This window comes from Periophthalmus magnuspinnatus, chromosome 2, assembly GCF_009829125.3.
Source record: "Periophthalmus magnuspinnatus isolate fPerMag1 chromosome 2, fPerMag1.2.pri, whole genome shotgun sequence".
In the NCBI taxonomy this organism is placed as follows: Eukaryota; Metazoa; Chordata; class Actinopteri; order Gobiiformes; family Gobiidae; genus Periophthalmus; species Periophthalmus magnuspinnatus.
Window position 1 is genome coordinate 3,720,036 of NC_047127.1, and position 21,692 is coordinate 3,741,727.

The following is a 21,692-nucleotide window of genomic DNA, read 5'->3' on the forward strand; positions in this document are numbered from 1 at the left end:
CAATGAAACAAAAACACAACCCCAGGTCTGTTTGTGATGAGGAAACATTGTAACGGATCAAAAATTGCAGCACAGACACGTTTTATCAAATTATAAACAATTTTTTACATTTTCTGCTGATTTTGTTTATTATTTGTCACCACCAGCTAATTCCTTGACAACATTGTGAAACCTTCTTGAATCTCTGCCTCCCATTGCCCTTCCAGTATCTCAAATTTCTCCTCCCTCAGAAGCCAGCGACTCGTCCAAACGTCCGCGCGGAGGCTGACCCAGTAACGGCATATGGCTCACATCCAGTCTAAATTACAACCCCGGGGGGACAACCACTCTGCTAAACACCGCCCGTGTCAAAGTGCGGCGGTGTCTAATATCAGGGGGAGCCGGGGTCACCTTTGTTTCTCTCTGTGGGTATCCGGGAGGGGACGGGTAAGTGGGCAGGGCTTTGTCTCCAGCCAGCGCCACGTGGGTCAGTATTAAGAGGATCTATAGCAGATGGCCGCCACCGCCGTTGTTTTCGGGGTTGATTATCGCAAAATGAGGTGAACCACTAGTTAAACACGTATCGTTTGCTAAAGACTTGGCTGGCGCTGGTTTTGAGTTGGCGCGTGTTTGTGGTGTCATTGGATTACTGAGCGTAGCCAATCCGGTCGCGTTATGTGAGACAAAGAGTTGGCCGCGCTGTGATTGGTCGAAGGTGAGACAATTAGACAAAGATTAGACTTTACACAGAATTGACTGAGCTTTAAGTTATGTTATAATGCTGTTACCTCCTCAAAAACAGACCTGGAGTTGTGTTTTGTTTCGTTCGCACATCTCCAAAGCTCAAAATGCTCCAAGTTCCACCTTGTGATGTCATGAAGTGGTAGTTTTCAAATAAATTAACAGCTCTTTTTACATTTAGCTTAGTAGAGATTGGCAATTCCAGGAGCTGAAATGATCCAAATGATTCTAGAAATGAACGTTAAAAACACAGTGGAGCACTTCCTGTATCGCCACATGATGACATCACAAGGTGGAACAGAGTGTTTTCAGTTTAAGAGAAGAACTCAGCTTAAATATGCCGGGTTTTACTTCAGATTTTTTCACTTAGGTAACAAAATGGAGGTCTTCGTCACCGCTGAGGTTAGAGTCAAACCTCGTTGCATAATCTTATTCAAGCAGGAGTGAGGGTGGATACAGTTGTACTACAGACGAGTGTGTGTGTGGTGTGTGTGTGGGCGCGGTGGAGCTTCGTGGTGGAGCTTCTTGATGATCACTGGGGTTCAAATGATCACGTGGGCGGGAAAACCAAAACCACAATGGCCGCCACAATCACTCTTTCATCTCATCACTTCTCAACAAGTCTCCACGCTCGATCTTCTTTCCATGTGTCCTTCTTCACCAGATGGAGAGGGGGTGGCAAAGTGTGTGTGCGTGCGTGTGTGCGTGTGTATGAGTATGCATATTTTAGTGGCACTAGTACTCAATTCTGTTACTTTAGTTGTTTTTTTTTGCTCTGGTATCTGTAGTTTTACTTAAGTAAGCGTATCACATCCCAAAATCGACTAAGTGTTAAAATACCAGTTTAAAATGTACTTAAATAATTAAAAGCAAAAGTATTTCACATTGATTTTGATTTTATTGATTTATTTTTAATTTTTAAAGCTATAAAGTTTTAAATTTCGTGATTTTGATACAGATTTGTGCCAAATTTTCTTCAACAGAAACGACTGAATCGATAATTTTTTCTTGCTATTTTCTTGCTGTTTCACAGATTTTTTTTTGTGCGATTTTGCGTGCGTTTTTTTTTTTTTTTTTACAGCGACTGAATGTGCATTGTGTTGTGCGTCCTGATTGGCTGTTGGACTGTAGACCATTGTGTTGTGCGTCCTGATTGGCTGTTGGACTGTAGACCATTGTCCATCAGTCTCCTCCGTGCCGTGTCTCCTGTCCAGTACAGAATGTGTTCAGACAAATTTACATAAACGTTGGATCGCAGTGTGACTCTGAAGTGCTGTACGTTTGCAATTTGTTTTCTCCCCGACAAAACCCACAATGTCGATGAAACGTTCTGCACCGACAAAGACGCCTACGAAGGTTAGAGCTTTGAGAGAGTTTAAACGAGAGAGAAATGTGAGAAAATGTTAACGCCTGTGTCAGAAAAGTGTATAAATCAGTTGATCTCAAACTGAAATTATCATCAGGTATTCCACACAAAAAAAAAAGCTTTGTTAAAATCTTCTCAAACATCATCACTGTTTTCAACATACATGAGGAAATGAGCCAATTCTTGTGGATTTTATGGATATACGTTGAATTTGTCGAATCTTTTGTGACGGGAGAACACAGCGCTAGTGACACGTGTCCTGCTGGCCGCAAAATATCGTCTCGCGGGCCGCAATTAGCAACCGGACCGTGTGTTTGAGACTCCTGGTATAAAGTGTGTGGTGAGGGGTTTTACAGCTGCAAAACATAGAGAATAATTCTAAAAAATAAAGCTGACCAATTCGTGACTCCCGCGATAGACGGAGGGTTTATCTTAAGTTTTTTTTTAAATACAGCGGTCCCTCATTTTTTAAGCAAGTCTGAAACAATAATAAAAATACGATGTACTTTCTACTTCACTGCATTTTTGAACTAGGACCAAGTAAGTAAGATGCCTTCTCTCAAATGTAGTGAAGTAAAAGTAAAAAGTCTCCATGTTAAAATGTGTTTTAATAGCATATTTACACGGCAGCACATTTTGTACTTTTATTCTGTAAACGGGTCATTTTAAACTCCAAACACAAGGCTGGGTCTGGCAGGGTGGCACCGGGGGCGGCAACTCGATCTGAAATGACCCTGGAGTGTTTGGTCTACCAGCCAACCAGTGTTTAACCTGTTGATTTCATGTCCTAAAAGTAAAAATTTCCGTGTATATTTTAACCGTAGTGTGCACAGATCGTAAATGACCATGGACTTGATCTAAAGAGCTACTTAAATCCTTTAATTTTGCATTTGAGTGGTTCACTTTTGAAGAATTTCCACTTCACCACACACAAAAAAATGCTGTTTTTCATTCGTTTTGTGGATAAAGGCATGTTCCTACAGCCTGCAATCCAGTCTACAGACCATCCACCAACTGTTCAGAGCATATTCTATTAAATAAAACCCCAAAAGGAAAAAGAAATGGCACCAAGCTCCATTTCCCAAAGCAGAACGTCCACATCTGAGGCGAGAGAGTGACTGCTTCAACCAACGTGAAGAAAAGCGAGGGAGAGAAAGAGAAAGAGGAGGGAGGGTGTGCACGAGATAGAGACTGCACGAGCGCGGGAGGGGGCACGCCATCCAGTCAGCAGCAAACCCGAGCCAGCAGCATCCACCAACACCACCACAACCACGACAACCACGACAGCCACGGTCCGAGCGCCACGGGACACTATACACCTCTGAAATAATGGACGGGACGAAGCCAGCCATGGAGTCCAACGCGGAGGAGAACCAGGACGAGGGACAGGAGAGCAAAGGTACGCGTTACGTCCCGTCCTCGTCCTCCTCGCGCTCATAATTGCGCTCGCGTCTTGCAATGGCGACGCAAACACACACACAAAAAAAAGCCCGTCTCGGATCCTTTTTACGCGCGCCCAATTTGCATGGATTCGTGGAGCTCGTGCGTCTTCTACACCGAGCCTTATTCGAGTGGGCGTGCGTGGTGTGGCGTGATTCGATGCTGCACGGTTCTTCTTGCACGGTTCGCTCGGGCGCGCACCGTTCTGTCGGTTCGCAGCGTTGCGCCATTACGAGCGTCTTTGTGCGTAACGAGCGTTTGGATGATGAACCGTGGCAGCTGGTGCCGTCTGCGTTGTTTTTTTTTTTTTTGTTTTTTTTCAGCTTCAGGTGTGTCTCCCATCACCCCGTGCACGACGTGATGTGTGAGCGTGGCACAATGGGACGCACTTGACGCATAGGAATCGGCGTGTCCATCAATCACACGCGCGCTTTGCCGTTTTTCCCCCCAGGTTTTACGTTAAAACAAAGCGGGCGTCAAGTGTTTTGGGGTGTTTTACGCGCAGATTATAACGCGCAGTGGGGTCCGGAGCTGTCCGTGGCGAGTGTCAGGGACGGGTTTGCGAACATGCATGGAATATAAATCAGAGGACTGTCAAATGGCGGTGGGATTGGTTTATTATGGGGTCTAAATGAAACCCAGCTGTGCGTTGGAATGGCGAAGGCGCGCGCGTTAACTAAACATGGAATTTTTTTGATGTTTTGCATTCGAAAGTGAGATTCTTGTTGTAGGCAGATGTTGGCAGTGATGTCTGAGGGATAGAGAGCTGCTGAGAACCAAACACAAAGCGTGCGTAATGGCTAAAGTGTGGGGATAGTCTTTTACATACACAAATTAGGCTGGGCAGGGCAGTTTATACGATACAATTGAGTTATTTGAATCTGGCATCACACCTTAGATTTTGAGTGATATTTGCTGATTTTGGCTACTTTTTTTTCTGGTGGTATTCTTCCTATTCGTCCTATATTGCACAAAATGGACGTTATAATGCTGTTATCTCCTCAAAAACATACCTGGAGTTGTGTTTTGTTTCATTCACACCTTCTGTCCAAAGCTCAAAATGCTCTGTTCCACCTTGTGATGTCATGAAGCCAAAGCTTAGTTTTCAAATGAACTGCTACATTTTACCTTTAGTTCAGTGAAAATGGGCAATTCCAGGACTCAAATTCATCCAAATGATTCTCGTGAAACTGTATGGTGTTTAAAAACATAGTTGAGCTCCTGTGTTACCACTCAGTGACATCACAAGGTGGAACGGTGTTTTCCTTTTGAGAGAAGAACCCAGCTTAAATATGCAGGTTTGTGTGTTAAACATGTGTGAATGAAACAAAACACAACTCCAGGTCTGTTTGTGATGAGGAATCGACAGAGAATAGTCTAATATGGGCCCTTTTAAGCTGTGTGATCTGGAGCATGCTCACTGCGGCGCATTGACAAACTTGACTTTCACCTGCTGCTGCCGCCTGCTCGCCGGCGTGTGCTTTCGTCAATAGACTCGCAGGTGTTCCACTACAGGAAGACTTGCTCAGTGAATGGTCCGGTGTGGGAAAGCTCGATAGCTACATGTTTCTTGTGGTATCGCAAATGTCCACTAGGAAAAAATATCTGAGTTGAATCGTCGATAGATCCGAGGTTCTTTCGTGCCAATTAAAGGGAAGGATACTGTGTCACATGCCCGAGGGCTTTACGGCTCGGCAAACTTTGATGTGCGCGCTTTTATCCCAAATCCCACTCTGCGTGCCACAGTACAGCCTCAGTGAACGATATTTTAAAGGAAAAATGGACTCTTGTGAGCGTTGAGCCTTGTTATAACGCTTTCACCTCATCAAAAACAGACCTGGAGTTGTGTTTTGTTTCATTCACACATGTCTGAGCACCATTTATTATAAGTCTGTAACATCTCCAAAGCTCAAAATGCTCCGTTCCACCTTGTGATGTCATGACTTGGTAGTTTTCAAGTTAATTTTAGCTTCAGTTCAGTAGAAATTGGCGATTCCTGGGCTGAAATCATCCAAATGATTTTAGAAATGAAGGTGTGTGGAGTTTAAAAACACAGTGGAGGACTTCCTGTATTACCACATGATGACATCACAAGGTGGAACAGAGTGTTTTCAGTTCAGTCAGAGAAGGACGTAGCCTAAATATGCAGGATTTGTGTGTTTAAACATGTGTGAATGAAACAAAACACAACTCCAGGAAACAACATAAGAACAGAGAACAGAAAACACCATCATACGGTCACTTTAAATTGAGTTGATTTGGCACACATTTGAACCGAAGAAGCAGACGCGATGATGCTTGACAACGCTTTTTCCACCGCTGTGACGTAAGCTATAGGCCGCTGGGATGTCCCTCAACTCTTCAGTATTCTTAAAGCATTACATCACTCTCCGGAGACACGGCACTTAGTAATAAGAGCAATTTGCGATGGACTTGTATCGACAGCAAGAGCCGTCACTGCGCTTTTATTTATAGCAAGTAATTAACCCTCTTCAATTTTAATCACCAATTTATGCCCGGGCTGCGTTTGTGTCTTCAAGGCCAGTAGTAGGAGCGCTCCAGGTGTGATGTTGCGCAACCCCGTCCGCCCACTCCAGCGAACCCAAAATAGACTCGGCAGAGGAGGAAGGGATGGCCTATTTGTTTGGTGTAATCATTTGACATCTGGATTGTAACCGTAAGCTTATAGCGTTGGTTAAGAGGCTGAAGATTTACAGTGCGGCAGCTGAGGGCAAGAAGGCGAGAGCTGTCATGTAAGGAGCTTGCGTCGGCGTTTGCCAAACAAATAATAACAAGTGCATTAAGCAAAACGTATGCTTAAAAAGGCTAAGTGTTTTGGGTTCAGTAGGACTCAGGCTGAGGAATAGGAGGGAAATCTTCTGCATTGCAACTTTATTATTAGGCTGTGTACATCTCCAAAACTCAAGTCTTGCTTTGCCTGGAGTGTTCCGAAGTATGGCATTAAAGCAGACCTATTCTGTAAAACGGACTTTTCAGAGCTTTTGTCATAGTCGTTTCCTTGTCATTTACACTATTGAAGTTGGATTTGAAGTGATTCGTGCACGTTTAATCGCTTATTTTCAAGACTGCCGCTGTGACGTACACGCATCGTTTTCCAATTTTATTTTCCTAATCGGTGATACCTGTAGGATTCAGCAGCGTTACGTAGTCATTTTGGTACAAGCGGAGAGGCTAACGACTTCACAGGTATTTGTTGAGACGAAGTTTACGGCGATGTCAGCTCCCAATGGGCACCACAGTTTTCTAACGCGGAAGTGAGCGGATTTGTTTCTTTTTGCGATTTAAAATGTGCAAATTATAACATAATGATCCACAAGTGTCAGATATTATAACTATATAACAGACTCAAGCACAATATGTTCTTCAAACTTATCCAACTAACTTATTACTTGAGAAAAGCATATCTTCTCATTGTGTGCAGGGTCACCTCTCCATAGATCTGACCTGAACCTGGTCTTGCTTTGCCTTGAACGTGCCATGTTATAGAAAATCTTTATGGAGATGGACTTAAGCTCTACCAGAAAAGTTCCATAGTGCATCTTAAACTAAATCCATCCATGACCATCAGAAGGCCCAGATTAATAATTGGAAGTTTTGACTTGTTCAACACACACAAAAATCAGATGCACACGGAAATCAGATGCATGGAAATTTTTGTTCAGTCTACCAGATTTTGTGTTACGGTTGCGCAGAATCAAAAGTGGGTTAGCTTCACGCTACGCTAACAGCTAACAGCTAACATTCACGACTTGCACCTCTGCTGTATCACAATGCCAACGGGATGTCGGCATAATTACCAAGTGGAAAATAAACTCCAAACACAGACAGATTATAATCCCCGGGTGCCTGGTTTGCACATGGGTATGGATGGATTGATCTTTTTGCTTGATTGCTTCCTATAATCTCTAAATCTGCTCTGGTAGCGTTCATTGTAGCTCGAATCGCATCAGTATAATTTCGCCCAACAACTCCGTTCGTATTGTATTTTTAGCTCCACGTTGTCATCCGGCGGCTTCTAAGTGACCTCTTGTGTCGGTTGCGTTTGATTGGTCCGTTTACCTACCTATAGTTTTCCCCGGGGAGTCTACGGAGCCCATTATGTAAGGGTAGAGAACACAACTGCTGCTCACATCCAAACCGTTAAAACATTACATCATCGTCTGGAGGGGTGCAGGCTTTTGTGGAGATCTCCTGCACATGAGAGGGCATTTGTAAAAGTCCCGCACGAGCTGCTAATCAGACAAGAGAGGAACAGAAGCAGTTTTAGGATGGCATTTCGTACGATTTAAGGTGGATTTGTAGTTACTTTTGGTTCATTAAATGCAAAGGAAGATGGTACTCGGTCTTGCTATGAGACGATCAGAGGACAGCCTTCAGCGATTAGGAAAAAACATGGCCGATATTATAGTTCTAAATTGATTTCACTGGCTTTTAACTTAGCATTTTTGGGTGCAGTGTTGGGAAACGTGTGACCAGCTGAGATGTACAAGTCCCGTTTGTTGCTCTGGTTTTAAAAAAGTCTAAAAATTAATATTAATGGAGTTGCAGTTGGAATAGTGTCTTGTGATGTAGTGGGAAGTAATTGAATACATGTACTGCAAATATGTATTCTAAATATTCAGGTACAGTTAGTCTTTCATTTGGTAGTATTACGTTTTCTAAATTAAAAGGACTTCATCATGTAATTTTGGCTTTGAACTGCACAGAATTAGTAAGGAAAAAATAAAACAAAAACACTCTTGCAGTTTAGACATAAAATAATGCATAACAACAAAAATCAAGCTGTTTTTACACTATAATTTAAATGAAACTCAGTGTAAAAGTACTCAAAGTATTCAGAATACAGTACTGATTGGACCCATGTAACAAAATACATTACAAAACTCATTTTAATTTGCGTATTCTGTACCTAAATACATTTTCAAAGTGCTCTTCCCATCACTGTTTATGGATCCTATAGTCCTCTCTGCAATGTTTTGTAATAATACTTTATCAGAACAGTAGTCATTTATAATCTCGCACCAGGGTTGTATCATTTTTTGTTGGAGAATATAGAGCCTTTTAACAATCTACCATGTTTCCTTCACCGTTTCAAATGAGTTTAAATGTGGTCAGCCCCAGATTTATAAAAACTAATTTGGATCTCTCTTATTTTTATTGAACACTCTGCGGTTGCCATTTGTTTTTAGTCGAGATTGACGAAACATGTTATGAAAATGGGGAAAAAAATCTTCGGGGGAGCTATGGGGGGGCCATTCTAGGTGAGTCCAGTGCCCCCCTTAAACCCCCTTCCTGGCACCGCCCCTGTCCTGTACTTACAAAAAATTAAAATACGCAAACACTGCCCTTCTAATCTTTACTGTCCATTTTGAAACATAATAAATACGTCCGCACTGGTCTGAAATCCTTTTACTGTGTCTCTTGCCTTGAGGCTCCAGTGAAGATGAGACCATTTAATCATAGAAGGCTAGTCTTGACTTCTGCTCTTGTGAATCCCCTGTAATCCAATTTGCAACCCTCAAACTGCACACAGTCTAAAGAACCTTTCATTTGTATGCTCCAGGCTTACAAATATCGCTAAAATACGACTTAAACTTTACTTTGCCGTTATAACCTTGTTTGAAATACTGACAGCTGCATTCTTCACATTGTATTCAGGCTGTTAAATATGCTAATAGTATGCTAGCTGCTGTCAAAATATGCAAAGGCTAACTTGTAATGAACTGGAAGACACACACACGTTGTAAAAATTTGGTGCAGATTCCCGTCCGGATGTTTACTTAGACTGTTTTAAGAATATGTATTTTGACCTTTTGAGTGTATAACTGGAGCTTTATATTTCTACAAAGAGCGCCCCTGCTTCGCCTTTGCAAAAACTGCCTTGGTCGAGGTCTGGTTTGCGCTGTTGACGTTTTAACGAGTCATTGGACGCCATTTACAGACTCACTACGCCGTCATTTCACCGAAGGCTCTTCCACCCACGCGCTAACTCGAAACTGTGCCAATTCTGTCGCTTTGTTTGATGCTAGCTTACGTTTCCCCGCTATTCCCATCTATCATTACTTACCCTCAAATCGTCATTATCATAGCTACCTCCGCCCACTCCGTTCTCCGCCTTGCGCTGACTTTTTGCATTGTCTTGTCTCCGGTCAGCGGTGTCGCCCGGAGGTGTGGAGGAGCATGTGCAACTCGTCACATAGCGAATCCTTCTTCACGTGTTCCTCATTTGAATCCACTGGCCCAGAGCATCCGGTCGGCCTCCATCTGGATGTGTGTGTGTTTGTGTGTGCGTCTATGTGTGTGTGTTATATTTGTTTACGTGTCAATGACCAGGAGTGGTTCAGGGGAATGTCTGTGTCGACCCTTCGCATACACAAGAAAAGCTATTTTTACGGCGGGGCATGTGGGTTAACGCGGAGTACGCTCCTATTCTCAGCTTTGGTCCGCTCTTTGCTGTGGTCACGTTTCTATTTAAATGTGATTTTCCGGCAATTTCGCCAAACGAGCCGGATTTATGCTGAAATTTGCAGGGAAAGACCCAGCAAAGTCACTGCGGGCGTTTGAGACAGAATTCAGCCACAATATTCCAGAAAGTTTATATCATTGGCTGCATCACATTCTGAAAATATATGTTTATCAAATCCTTACTGCAAACGTTAACTTGTCTCGTTATAACATTGGAGTTTACTTGATGTACAGGAAGGAGATTGAACATATAGTATCGCAAATGTTTTGAGAATTGTGCAAAATTGGAAGCAAATACGTTGTTTTTTTTGCAATATTACCAAAAGGTGTTAATGTGTAGATAATAAAACTGCTAGTCACTGTTCTTATTTTAATGTATTCTGGTGACAAAGTCCGTAATTCTGCTTTTGATCCAGTTTTAACACATTAAATCAGGTAAATTGTGCTTGTATCTGCTTTATAGTCACAATCTCTGACACTCACGGATCATTATGTTGTAATTTGCACATTTTAAATCACAATATTCATCTAAAATGACTTAAAAAAAGAAACAAATCCGCTGATTTCCACGTTAGAAAACTGCGGTTTCCAATGAGAGCTGACGTCGGTGTAAACGTCATCACAACAAAGAGCTGTTAGCTGTTAGCGCCCTCTATGGATAGCTGCACATCACAGTAGCGAGCAGCGTTTTTAAAAAAATTTGCACCGACTACGCAACGCTGCCAAATCCTACGTGTATCACTGATTAAGAATGAAGCAAGTACGTCACAGTGGGCGTGTACCAGTGGCAGTGAAAATGGGAAATGATCAGCAATATGGCATCTTGAAAATAAGTGATTAAAGAACAAACATGAATCACTCCAAAAACAACTTCAGAGGGTAAATAAGAAGGAAACGAGTATAACATGGGTAAAACCTCTGAAAAGTAATTTGCTGCGTCTTATTCTAGCACTACAGACCTCTATAGTGTGGTGTCACCTGATAATACATTCAGCCACTTTCACATTTCCAGGTCTGTAGATTGACCATTAAACAAACGACATTAACCTGAGGCGGAACACACTGGGGGAGCGTCCTTTTTGCGGCTTATAGACCAATAAAAATAGCTTTCTTGGTTGGATCTCTTGCCACCTTGAAACAAATAAGCAACAGATTGTTTGAATTTGGCCGCGCCCCCTCCGTCGCGTCGTGCTAGCTCGCGGTGCGGTAGTCTTGCACATGAATCTGCTCGAGGGGCAGGTTGGCGCAGCGTGTACTGTTCCCGCGCAGTGCCAACCTCCTCTGGCCTGGCTCCATCGCCCACTGCTGCCCAATCTGCCACGCTCAGACCCAAGAGCCCAATCTGAAGCAGCCAGAGTCATCATCAGCCCGTAGTGACATCCACAAAATGACTCCGCTGCTTTCAAGGCCAAAGCGTTAGCTGGATCATTGCTAATTACTGGCAGTCAACGGTCATATTTACCCTCACCCAATGTTGACATGTAGTTCAACTGAAACTGTATTTATAACTTCTTTGTATGTAATGTCGCTTACAGAAAATTAACTCTACACTGTTATTAGCCATTTTAAAAGATGCCCTTCCTATCCTAGACATAGCTAACCTGCTAGCCGCCGCGTTCTAGATTGGAAATGATCATGGGCGTGCTTCCGGCTCCATTGACTCCAATTCACTTTCTGTCTCTGTAACTGCTGTTAGACTCGACATTTTGGTCTTAAAATGTTCGTATTAACCCGGTCTACGTGATCCCAGTGTTTTTATTTCGCTATTGTGTCCGTAACGCAAGATATGAACGTTAATAACAGACAAATCAGGCGTCTTCTTTCCCAGAGGTTTGTTGCTAACTGCCCGCACTGCTGGTTTATGACGGAGCGACGTTACCTTCAACAGCCTCACTCCAGATTGGCTCTTTGGTTGCTATGATACTCACCGTCAAAAATATGGAGCTCCAAATTCACCGCTATAACTGCTAGCTTCGATTAGCTTCATTTGACTGGAGCCGAACGCGATGTAGGGGAACATCACACAAATCTACTGGTTGGTGGGTAGATGCTTAACTCCCTCCGATGTGCCCACTGTGTATATCTATTTCTTCATCTTGGTTTTTCCCTGTAGCCACTTCATTTATATGTACATTTTCTGGTGGAGGAAATGGACATATTTGAGCAAAAAGATAGCCATAATGGACTCTACAGACACAAGCCCACACTTACCCATCAGAAAAGCTCCACAGTGCGCTTTTAAATGTCACAATAATGCACTTTAACCTACTTCGGTTGCTGTGAGACTCACCTTATTTGCCACGTGATGAAAACGTGCAGCAGTAGCTTGTTTCCGCTCAGTTAGCCCCTTGTGCCAGCCACACTCCCCACACTCACACTGTCCCTGGGGCTCATGCGACGTGAATCTCCATAATCGTATCAGCGGGACGGACGCTGCCCCTGACTCTTTGACATCCAAGAGAAAGTCACATTTTAGCTTGGGCGGTTGCATAACAAATGGCGAGGAGCTATTGAAGGGGGTAGTGCTACTAACACAACCTTAGGGCTGGTTTTACATTTAGGAAGAGCACTTCATACACACATACACACTCGGGGCGGTGAATTAGTGACCAGGTGAATGCGTTTGGGGAGGGCACAGTTTGTTTTCACTGTGGGAGACGGGCTGCAGATGTTGTGTCAGTTTGTTTTCGCGCTCCCTCAAGCTAAAACTACTTGGTGTGTTCTTGCTAATTTTTTGGCTTTAGTTGGTCCATTGTTGCCGGGCAAATCCAGACTTATATCTCCGTGCGTTTTTTTTTTTTACAGATTGACGTCCTTTGTTGCATCTCAAACCAGGTCAAATCGTCCAATCAGATTCAAGGTTTTTCCAGTGACACGTGCGAAATGAGGGAGGTCATTGGTCAACTATCATTTACAAATAAAATCTACTTTATCTCACCTCAGATTAACAGAGTTTCATTCATTCTGCAGACATCCTCCTTGTTTTTCAGCCCCCTGTGATGTTTTTTTTACTTTATTTTTTTCAATATGGACAGACCATGCACGTCTCTGATTGGCTAATCCACCTGTCAATCACTCCCATCTGAAATTCACCAACGACCAGACTCACAACTTCGTAAAGTATTGAAGAAATGTGTTTTTTAGATCCCAGGCCAGGTCCATTGTGCAAAATGGCTTCAAAGGAACAACCGGGAAAAAACATGCTTTTAATCAAGATTGTTTTTACACGTGTCCTAAAAAACATAATTTTTTTGTTAAATTGTTGTTTTTGCTGAAATCGTTTTAATGTCTTACATTTTGGTGCTCTGTTTTAACCCGTGCCTTATTTTGATTCATCCTCGCTCCCACTCTCCTCTATTAAACGATATAATCTACCCTAAAAGTCATGACTAAAAATAGACGGACATTTTGACTTTTGGATTTTAAACGTGAGTTGGCGAGCGTCGGCGCGTGACAGAGGTGCATATGCTGTGGTGGACATTGTTTAATCCCGGTAAAACTCATTTCCACACTGCTGTTACTCCGCATTTAATTGGCGTTTATTGTCTTCATAAATATTGTACTGCTAAGTCACTGTGGCAGAAAAGTGATTTAAAAGTATTGATCACGGCGCAGGATTAAAGTCCCCTGGGTTGCCCGCGGTTACGCCCGGACAGATGCTGACCTCATGACCTCTGTAATGCGGATTAGGGTCAGTTTTTGTGGGGGGAAAATCTTCTATGTGGTGGTGTCGACTTTACCTCAAATCTACCATATTGAATAGACTGTTCAGAGCTTTTGACCGTGTTGTAGTCGTTTCCTTCTCATTCACCCTTTCAAAGTTGTTTATGGAGTGATTCGTGCACATTTGAGCGATCTTAAATACATCATTTTCAAGACGCCATTTCGCCAATTAACCCCCGTTTTCACCTTCACCGTTGCACGTCCGCTGTGACATACTTACTTCGTTCTCCGGTTTTATTTTCTTTGTCGATGATACGCTTAGGATTCGGCAGCGTGATTTTGGTACAACAGCTCGCTAGCGTGATCTGCAGCTCCCATTGGACAGTTTTCTAACACGAAAGTCAGCAAAATTGTTTCTTTTATTAAATCGTTTTAGATGAATATTGCGATTTAAAATGTGCAAATTCTAACGTAATGATCCACGGGTGTCAGAGATTATAACTATAAATCAGAAATACTAGGTCTGCTTTAATAAACTCATTATTTTAAAAACATCATTGTGCAGGATTGTCATAAAAAACAATACTCAAATACAAATGAATTACCGTATTTTCCAGACTATAAGTTGCACTTTTTTTTCTTTTTATAGTTTGAAAAGAGGGGTGTGACTTATACTCAGATGGGATTTATATTCCACGTATAAGTCACATCTGAGTTTATAATTTCACATCTTTGTTATGGTCACACTGGCAACCTGACAATCTTGTTTTTTTTCATTATTATGCATTTTTTTACTTATACTCCAGAACGTCCAGAGAATACGGTAATATCTAAAAATCAAAATGATACCGATCCTTTCTTTTGTCATACCATTTGTGTTTTTCAAAGTTGCGGTATAAAAGATTGTATTGAGCAGCATTGAAACTGCATTTTTTATTTCATCCGCTGAGTTATTCAATCTAGATTTTCTGTACAACGCTGATATTTTTGTTTTCTGCAGTCTCAAAACCACTACGGAGGCGTCTTTTTGGGTTAAAAGCGCAAATCAGAGCCAAAATGTTCGTCGTCTTGGCTTCTGAAGCAGCCTTCAAAACATATGGAGTGTGCTTTTCCATCCAATCCTAAGGAGACACAACCATCCACCCCCAACACACCTTCATCTCAAAGTGTGCACTTTTCCAGCTTGAGTGGAAGGAAATCTTACCCATAATGCTTTGCTTGATGGTGGTGGTAGTGGTGGTGGAGGAGTTAGCCCCACTCTTGAATACAGAGCTGCTAAATTGGACCAGTGCCGCGGGCAGGGAGCAGACGTCCACTGAAATATTCACTTTATTAACGCTCTTGTTCCTGGCAGATGCAGCGCGCGCACTTACGCTAACAGTCGGAGATGATAAGACCAAGGCTGTTCATTAGTGTGGTTTATGGATACTCATTTGCGCTATGGACACGGTAATGTTACGGGTCAAACTCTATGGAGATCACACGTATAGCACATAGCATTGTCCCTTCTGCCTTTTTAATCAGCTAGTGTATAGTACAATTGCCCTCATTTACATGCCAAGAATGGAATCTATTATTCAGTTTGGCACTAACTTTTCTGACCTAATGCTGAGTTAATATGGTCTGGATCTATAATTTGAATCAGAAAATATTTAGATTTTAAACATCAATTTGTTTCACTGTCGCTTCAGGGGTACCTCAAGGCTCAACTATTGGACCATTTATGTTTTATTCATATTCAAAAAGAGTAAATTAATATAAATAAAAGCTTACTATAAATAAGTAAAAAGAGTAAGAGTATTGCGTAGCATGGAAACTGCATTTTATATTTCATCCACTGTGTCTATTCAATCTAGATTTCTATAGCGCATTAAAAACTTACTATAAATAAGTACAATATAAAAAAAATACTGCAAATCACTGTTTTCTACTACTGCTACTATTTCTTTTCAGTTCTATGTTTTATTCGTTTATTTGTAGACATTTCTCTCTGTCACTTGAGTCATACAACTGCAGTTTTGTAGTTAAGACAGAGAGAAAGTATTTAGATTTTAAACATCAATTTGTTTGACTGTCGCCTCAGGGGTACCCCAAGGCTCAACTATTGGACCATTTATGTTTTACTGAAATTCAAAAAGAGTAAATTAACGTGATATTAATATAAATAAAAACTTAAATAAATAAGTAAATTGCTTTAAAAAATACTTCAAATCACTGCTTCTACTACTACTACTATTCTTTTTTTCAGTTCTGTGTTTTATTGATTTATTTTTAGACATTTCTCTGTAGCCGTCATGCTTAAGGTTACATCTCTCTACACGGGTGCGTTCATGTATGCCCGTGTGCGAGCGTAAAAGACTGTGCAGCGCTGAAGTGGGTCGTGGGTATTGTTTCCATGGTAACTGTGTGTGCCGGCCCCGGGGCCAGAATCCGCTCTTCCTCTTCCACCGTCTCTTGCTCTTACGCCTGCTCTCTCGCTCTTCTCCTCCTCCTCTTCTCTTTGGTCTCTGCTCACTTTTCATCGATCTGAAACGCCGGCTTCCTGTTCATGTCTGTTCATTTTCCGTAGCTCAAAAGCGAACGTTGTTGTTTGTTTTCTGTTATTCTATCTTCTCTGCATGATGATACCCACAATGCTAATCCGTAATCCTCGCTAATTTCGTGTTGGCAAATCTTTTCTTTTGACATCTCCCATTTACGGCGTCACGGCAACAGCATATGGATTCAAACCAGATGCCCTTCCTAACCTTACCTTATTATAGAATATTACATTGGTTTGCTGAGAATGTAGCAGATTTTCCATAAGTAGGTCAGCATGGATGAGTCTTCAAACTTGGCAGTGATATTACGTATGTTTATTGCAAATGCATAGTGGGATAAACCTGGATTGGAAACGGACTGAGATGTTGATTTAACCAAAAATAAAAACCAACAGTCTATTGTATATTATTTTTTTTTAACAGTGTTCGATAATGCTCAATTCTTTTATCACTAAACGAGTCATAAAAACCTTTTATTTGTAGTTTTAGTATATTAGTTTAAATATTATATTACAGAACTGCCTCCAGATGCAGCTAAACCGCAGTTTGTTTGTGGTGACAATTTGAGAAAAGCTTCACCGCTAAAATCTGACATAAAGTAGGCCGATTTGTGTAAAATCTTCACCAACAAGTCAACAATGCCCTGATTTTCTGGGAGGCTTTAAAAACGACTTCGTAATCCGTATAGACAGGCGCGTCGATGGAAATTTGGGGGCCCGGGGCAGGAAAACTCACATGGGGGCCCCTTTCTAATTAAATTAATAGGACTCCCCTGCGTATAGATCAAAATCAGCCCCATGAATAATAATACAACCCCGAAGATGACGGCGGCGAACACGGTAGCTTTCGGAATAAGGTCAATAATTTCCCATATCAAATATTTTGAAGAAAAACTGCTCTTTTTGTCATTAATTTGAAGTTACACTACCTAGGAACTTTCTTAAGACCCACAATGCACAATAGAAATGATTAAAAAATTGGTTCGTAACAATAAGGATATTCTTCAATTCAATTTAAGTTTATTTCTACTTCATCTGACCAAAATCTTTCACATAAAAAGTCAACAAAAACACAAATGTACAGATCACAAGATACATAGGAAAAAGAACAATAAAACGCCAAGATATCCTGTCTAGCTTGTGTTAAATGCCAGGGAGAAGTGGTAGGTTTTCAGTCTAGTCTTAAACAGTGTGAAAGACTGAAAGGATCTGACAGGCAGAGGGCGCTGTTCCATAGTCTGGGTGCTCTGGTCACCTCTGGGGGCTGCAGTAACTCCCTCAAATAAAGAGGACCCATAGAGCGCACACATGTAAACACAATCACTTTTGACATATTTCGTTTCTGATCAGTCTGAACCTTTTTTGTTTTTTCAACACCAAGCTGAGCTCTCGTTCCTCACGTCTCCTCCTGTGTGCGGCTCCTCGCAGCTTCACGGCCTCTCAGGTTTAAAGTGCAGGGGGGCCCTCACATCCGGAGCCAGGGGCCGTTTGTCACACTCACTTTTAACCTGCGCTAATGTGAAGCAGACAGGCCGAGTGGTCAGCCCTGGCCGCCGCTAATGGAAATCAATGGAGCATTCATTAGGGCAGAATTTAGGTGACACTATGAGGCTGACCCAGTGCGCCGCGGTTTTATACTGCACGCTTGTCGGCTTCTATTCCGCTCTTTATGAAATATCTGAGCGCTTACAACGGGAGGATGGCTCTGACACAGTGTGTTACGGAGCGGGCAGTAGTTCCCACGCATCAGGCCAAGTAGAGCCGCAAGATAAACAGATATTCAGTCAAAAGTTCAATATGAATGGCAGCAATTAGCAAGTCGCGAATGCTAACTGATGTAACGACCTCCGCGAACAACATAACACAACATTTGCTTGGACTAGTTTAGTTAATATTTCAATCTTATCTCAAATGTTAAATGTGCACTTTGTAACTTTTCCATTGGGGGGGTCCGCTACCTGCTTGTCTCCGTGGAGATGTTATTGCTTTGCCTGGAATTTTCCGCAGTATAGCATTACATCGTTCGATTTTGCAGTTATTGAATTGCAGGTGTTTTATTGGTCAAATATACTCTGGAAAAAAAATGATTGTAAGCGCGCTCGCCTCCTCACAGATCTGGCCAAGCTTAAGGTTAAAGGTCAGATCTGTGGAGTAGCAATTCCACCCACAATCTTGGCAAAACATTTCCAGGAAGGTGACAGATCCACCACCAGAGAAGTGCCCCCTTTATGGTCTTGGATGTGTTTAAAATGGGTATTAAATAGAAACCGGATTAAAAGGTAAATTGCAAATGTAAATGCTGTAGTAATAATAACACTAAACAATATTAACATAACAGTGGCTGCCGAATTTCTGCATAAACTCGAGGAAAAAAAAAGCTAAAACGCAACTCTGCCCACACCAATCCATCTTTCCCACAATCAGGGAATAATTTAGCTCAATGTATATACAGTATTTTTATTTATTTTATTTATTTTATTTATTTACTCTTCACTATGAACCAAATATTCTGTGTCTTTAATAAAGATTGAACTGAACTGACTCAAAAGTTTGGACACACTTAAATGTTTTTGTTTTGGTTTTTTGGCTACTTTTCTACATCAAATATATGAAGTAAGATATATAATGTAAAGACTACTTCAACTTAAAAAAAATTAAAATAAATTATATTAAAATCCTCAAAGTATCCCCATTGCTAGGATGAAAAATACTGGAATGAATAGGTTTCTTTAACACTTTTTTCTTAACCACGTAGTTCCATATATCTTACTTCATATATTGTCTTCTATGTTTTGCACCAGCCAAAAAAATGCATAATAATCAAGAAAAAAAACATATTTCACATATAAATCACATCTGAGTATAAGTTGCATCCCTGGCCAAACTGAAAAAAAAGTGTGTCTTATAGTCCAGACATATATAATGTAGAAAATAGTAAAAATAAAGAAAAAAAAAAGCATGAATTGGGCACGTGTAAACTTTATAACTGTAAAAACCACCATCCAAACCTGATGCTTTGAGTGAGATGTTTTCATGTCAACACTCTCCATGTTTTATTGACTTTTGACCCCTAATGTGTGACCCCCTGCTCTGTCCATCAGCGGCTCCTCTGTTAACAATAATATGATTTGGATGTATTATCTAACCCTCCCCCCGGCTGTTACACAACACAAACCTCTTTAAAACAGCCATCTTTGATTTTTACACTTCTCAGTACGTCAACCACCAAAGAGTTTGTTTATACTCTCTGACTTTTGAAAGCACCGGAGCCCATTTAATTGGTGCTAAACCGTAGCTCTCCTCCAGGGGGTGGTGTTATCGATGTTTCCCCCAGGACAGTGAAATCAATCCGGGCTTTTAGAGATGTCAATATCTGCTGTCCGTAGAGTGTAACCGGACCTGCTCTCAAAAGAAGTGTCCTATTTTTCATTTTACTATTTCACCATCTCGATTAAAGGGCCACTGTGTAACTTTTCTGGTAGACAGTCCACCACACTGACTATATATAATGTTCCAAAATATGGGATTATGAATGCAAGCTCCCGGGCCAGGTTACAGGTCAGATCTGTGGAGTAGCAGTCCCACTTACTGTAAGAATCCGGGTTGTCAAATATCGAAAATCAGATGCTAACTGATTAGGATATCGATAGAAATTTACCTAAAGAAAGAGCGTTTTTATATTATCATGGCGGTATCGAAATTGGTATCGAGTCTATTTCTCAGTATCGAAATCAAGTATCATAGTATCGTTATAATACTAGAAAGATTACATTTGAGTAAGAAGAACTGCAGTGAAATAAATGTCAAATATCAAAAATCAGATGCTAATTGATACTTAAATGAATATCAAAACTAGATACTCATTTGAGCAGGTATCGATACTAAAAAAGTCCCATTTACAGGACAGAAATGAACCTAAAGAAAGAGCTTTTTTGTTATCATCGTGGTATCGGAATCGTTATCGAGTCTATTCTTTAGTATCAAAATCAAGTATCGTAGTATCGTGGTCACATTTTGAGTAAGAAATAAATGTCAAATATCGAAAAGCAGATACTGATCGATACTTAAACGAGTATTGAACTAGACACTAATTTAAGCAGGTATCGATACTAAAAAAGTCCCATTTACAGGACAGAAATTAACCTAAAGAAAGAGCGTTTTTTTATTTTTATTATCGCTGTATCAGAATCGGTATTGAAATTGAAGTATCGTACACCAGGGACAGGGAAGAGGACTTAATATTGAGCAAAGAGAACTGACAGATCTGTTCAATACCCGTCGGTGGAGCATGTTATCTCCACGAAGATGTTCTCCAGAGCCGCTCCGCTATTGACGCTAATGTCACCTGTCACGGGCGCTAAGCTACAGCAGCGTTAGCATTCACCTGTTACCACGCACTCCGCCTCACCCCGCGCCGTGTCAGACCCTCCAGAGAGTGTTATTTACTAATGCGTGCGTATCACTTCAGAAACGCTGCACGTCAAAGTACATAAATCAAACGCTCTTGTTCAAAAGAAAAAAAAAAAAAGCCAAAGGGAGTTGCCAATTGGAGCGCGTTGTCATGGAAACAGCAAAGTGGCACACAAGACAGTCCGTTTGTCTAACTTCCTGCTTTGCTCGGAGGAGCTATTTTTAACAAGGCGTTATATAAGATCGTATCCATTACAATGTTATTTTCATCGCGGTCGGGTTTGGTTCATTTTGGATGCGTCCTCGTTTCGAAAAGTGTAATTTTTTTTTTCTTTTATTGGTTGATAACAAAAGCTAACGTAATTCCCAAGCTTAGAGAAATGGAAAAGCGAGTGCATCCGAGGGAATTCCATATTAAAGTACCATTGTCACAGTCATTGAATTACAAAAATATGAGATAAAGGTGTTTTTTGCTGTTCTTACGTAAAGATATGACCAGTGCATTTGACCCATCTTCCATTTCCTTTGTAACACTGATTTCTAGCACCGTGTCCTACTTGAGCTGTGATAAAAACAATGCTGTTCCATGTATTCCATCTCGGTCATGCCTTATTCATACACGGGGCTAACGGGGAGCGTACCCGGGCCCTTTAACGCCATACGAGAGAAGACGCCGCTTTTGAAAGTGCCATGTAATATTCAGCAGACTGTGGCACAGCTCCGACGCTCCGCTGTATCACATAGAAGCTTGTTTCGCCCGGTCCGCTCCTTGTCGAAACCACACGTTCGTACATGTCTTTGTATTGAAATAACGGGGCCGGGCAGGTCTGATGGCTTCAAAGGAGCTAAAGGGTTTTGCAGAGGATGTCGTCAGCAGCATCCAGCGACGTGTGGCTTTATACAGGCAGAAGTTTACACGGGCAATCTGCTTCTGCCGCTGTGGAAGTGTAAAGAACGTGGAGTTTAGTGCGTTTAAAGGGCTCATATCAAACTGTTTTCTGATCTATGTTCTAATGTTGTTTCCTCTTCACAAACGGACCTGGAGTTGTGTTTTTTTTTTGTTTCATT

The 21,692-nt window shown here is 41.5% G+C and overlaps 1 protein-coding gene across 1 annotated transcript in view; it reads left to right on the forward strand.

Annotated features, from left to right (window-relative positions):
• The first annotated feature begins 3,365 nt into the window (after positions 1-3,365).
• Positions 3,366-21,692, forward strand: part of LOC117382291 (neuronal membrane glycoprotein M6-b-like) — a 31,442-nt gene continuing 13,115 nt past the window's right edge. Inside the window, exon 1 of the mRNA XM_033979397.2 lies at positions 3,366-3,485. Coding sequence (XP_033835288.1) covers positions 3,416-3,485 — 70 coding nt within the window. The 5' untranslated portion in view covers positions 3,366-3,415. The remainder of the gene's footprint in view (positions 3,486-21,692) is intronic.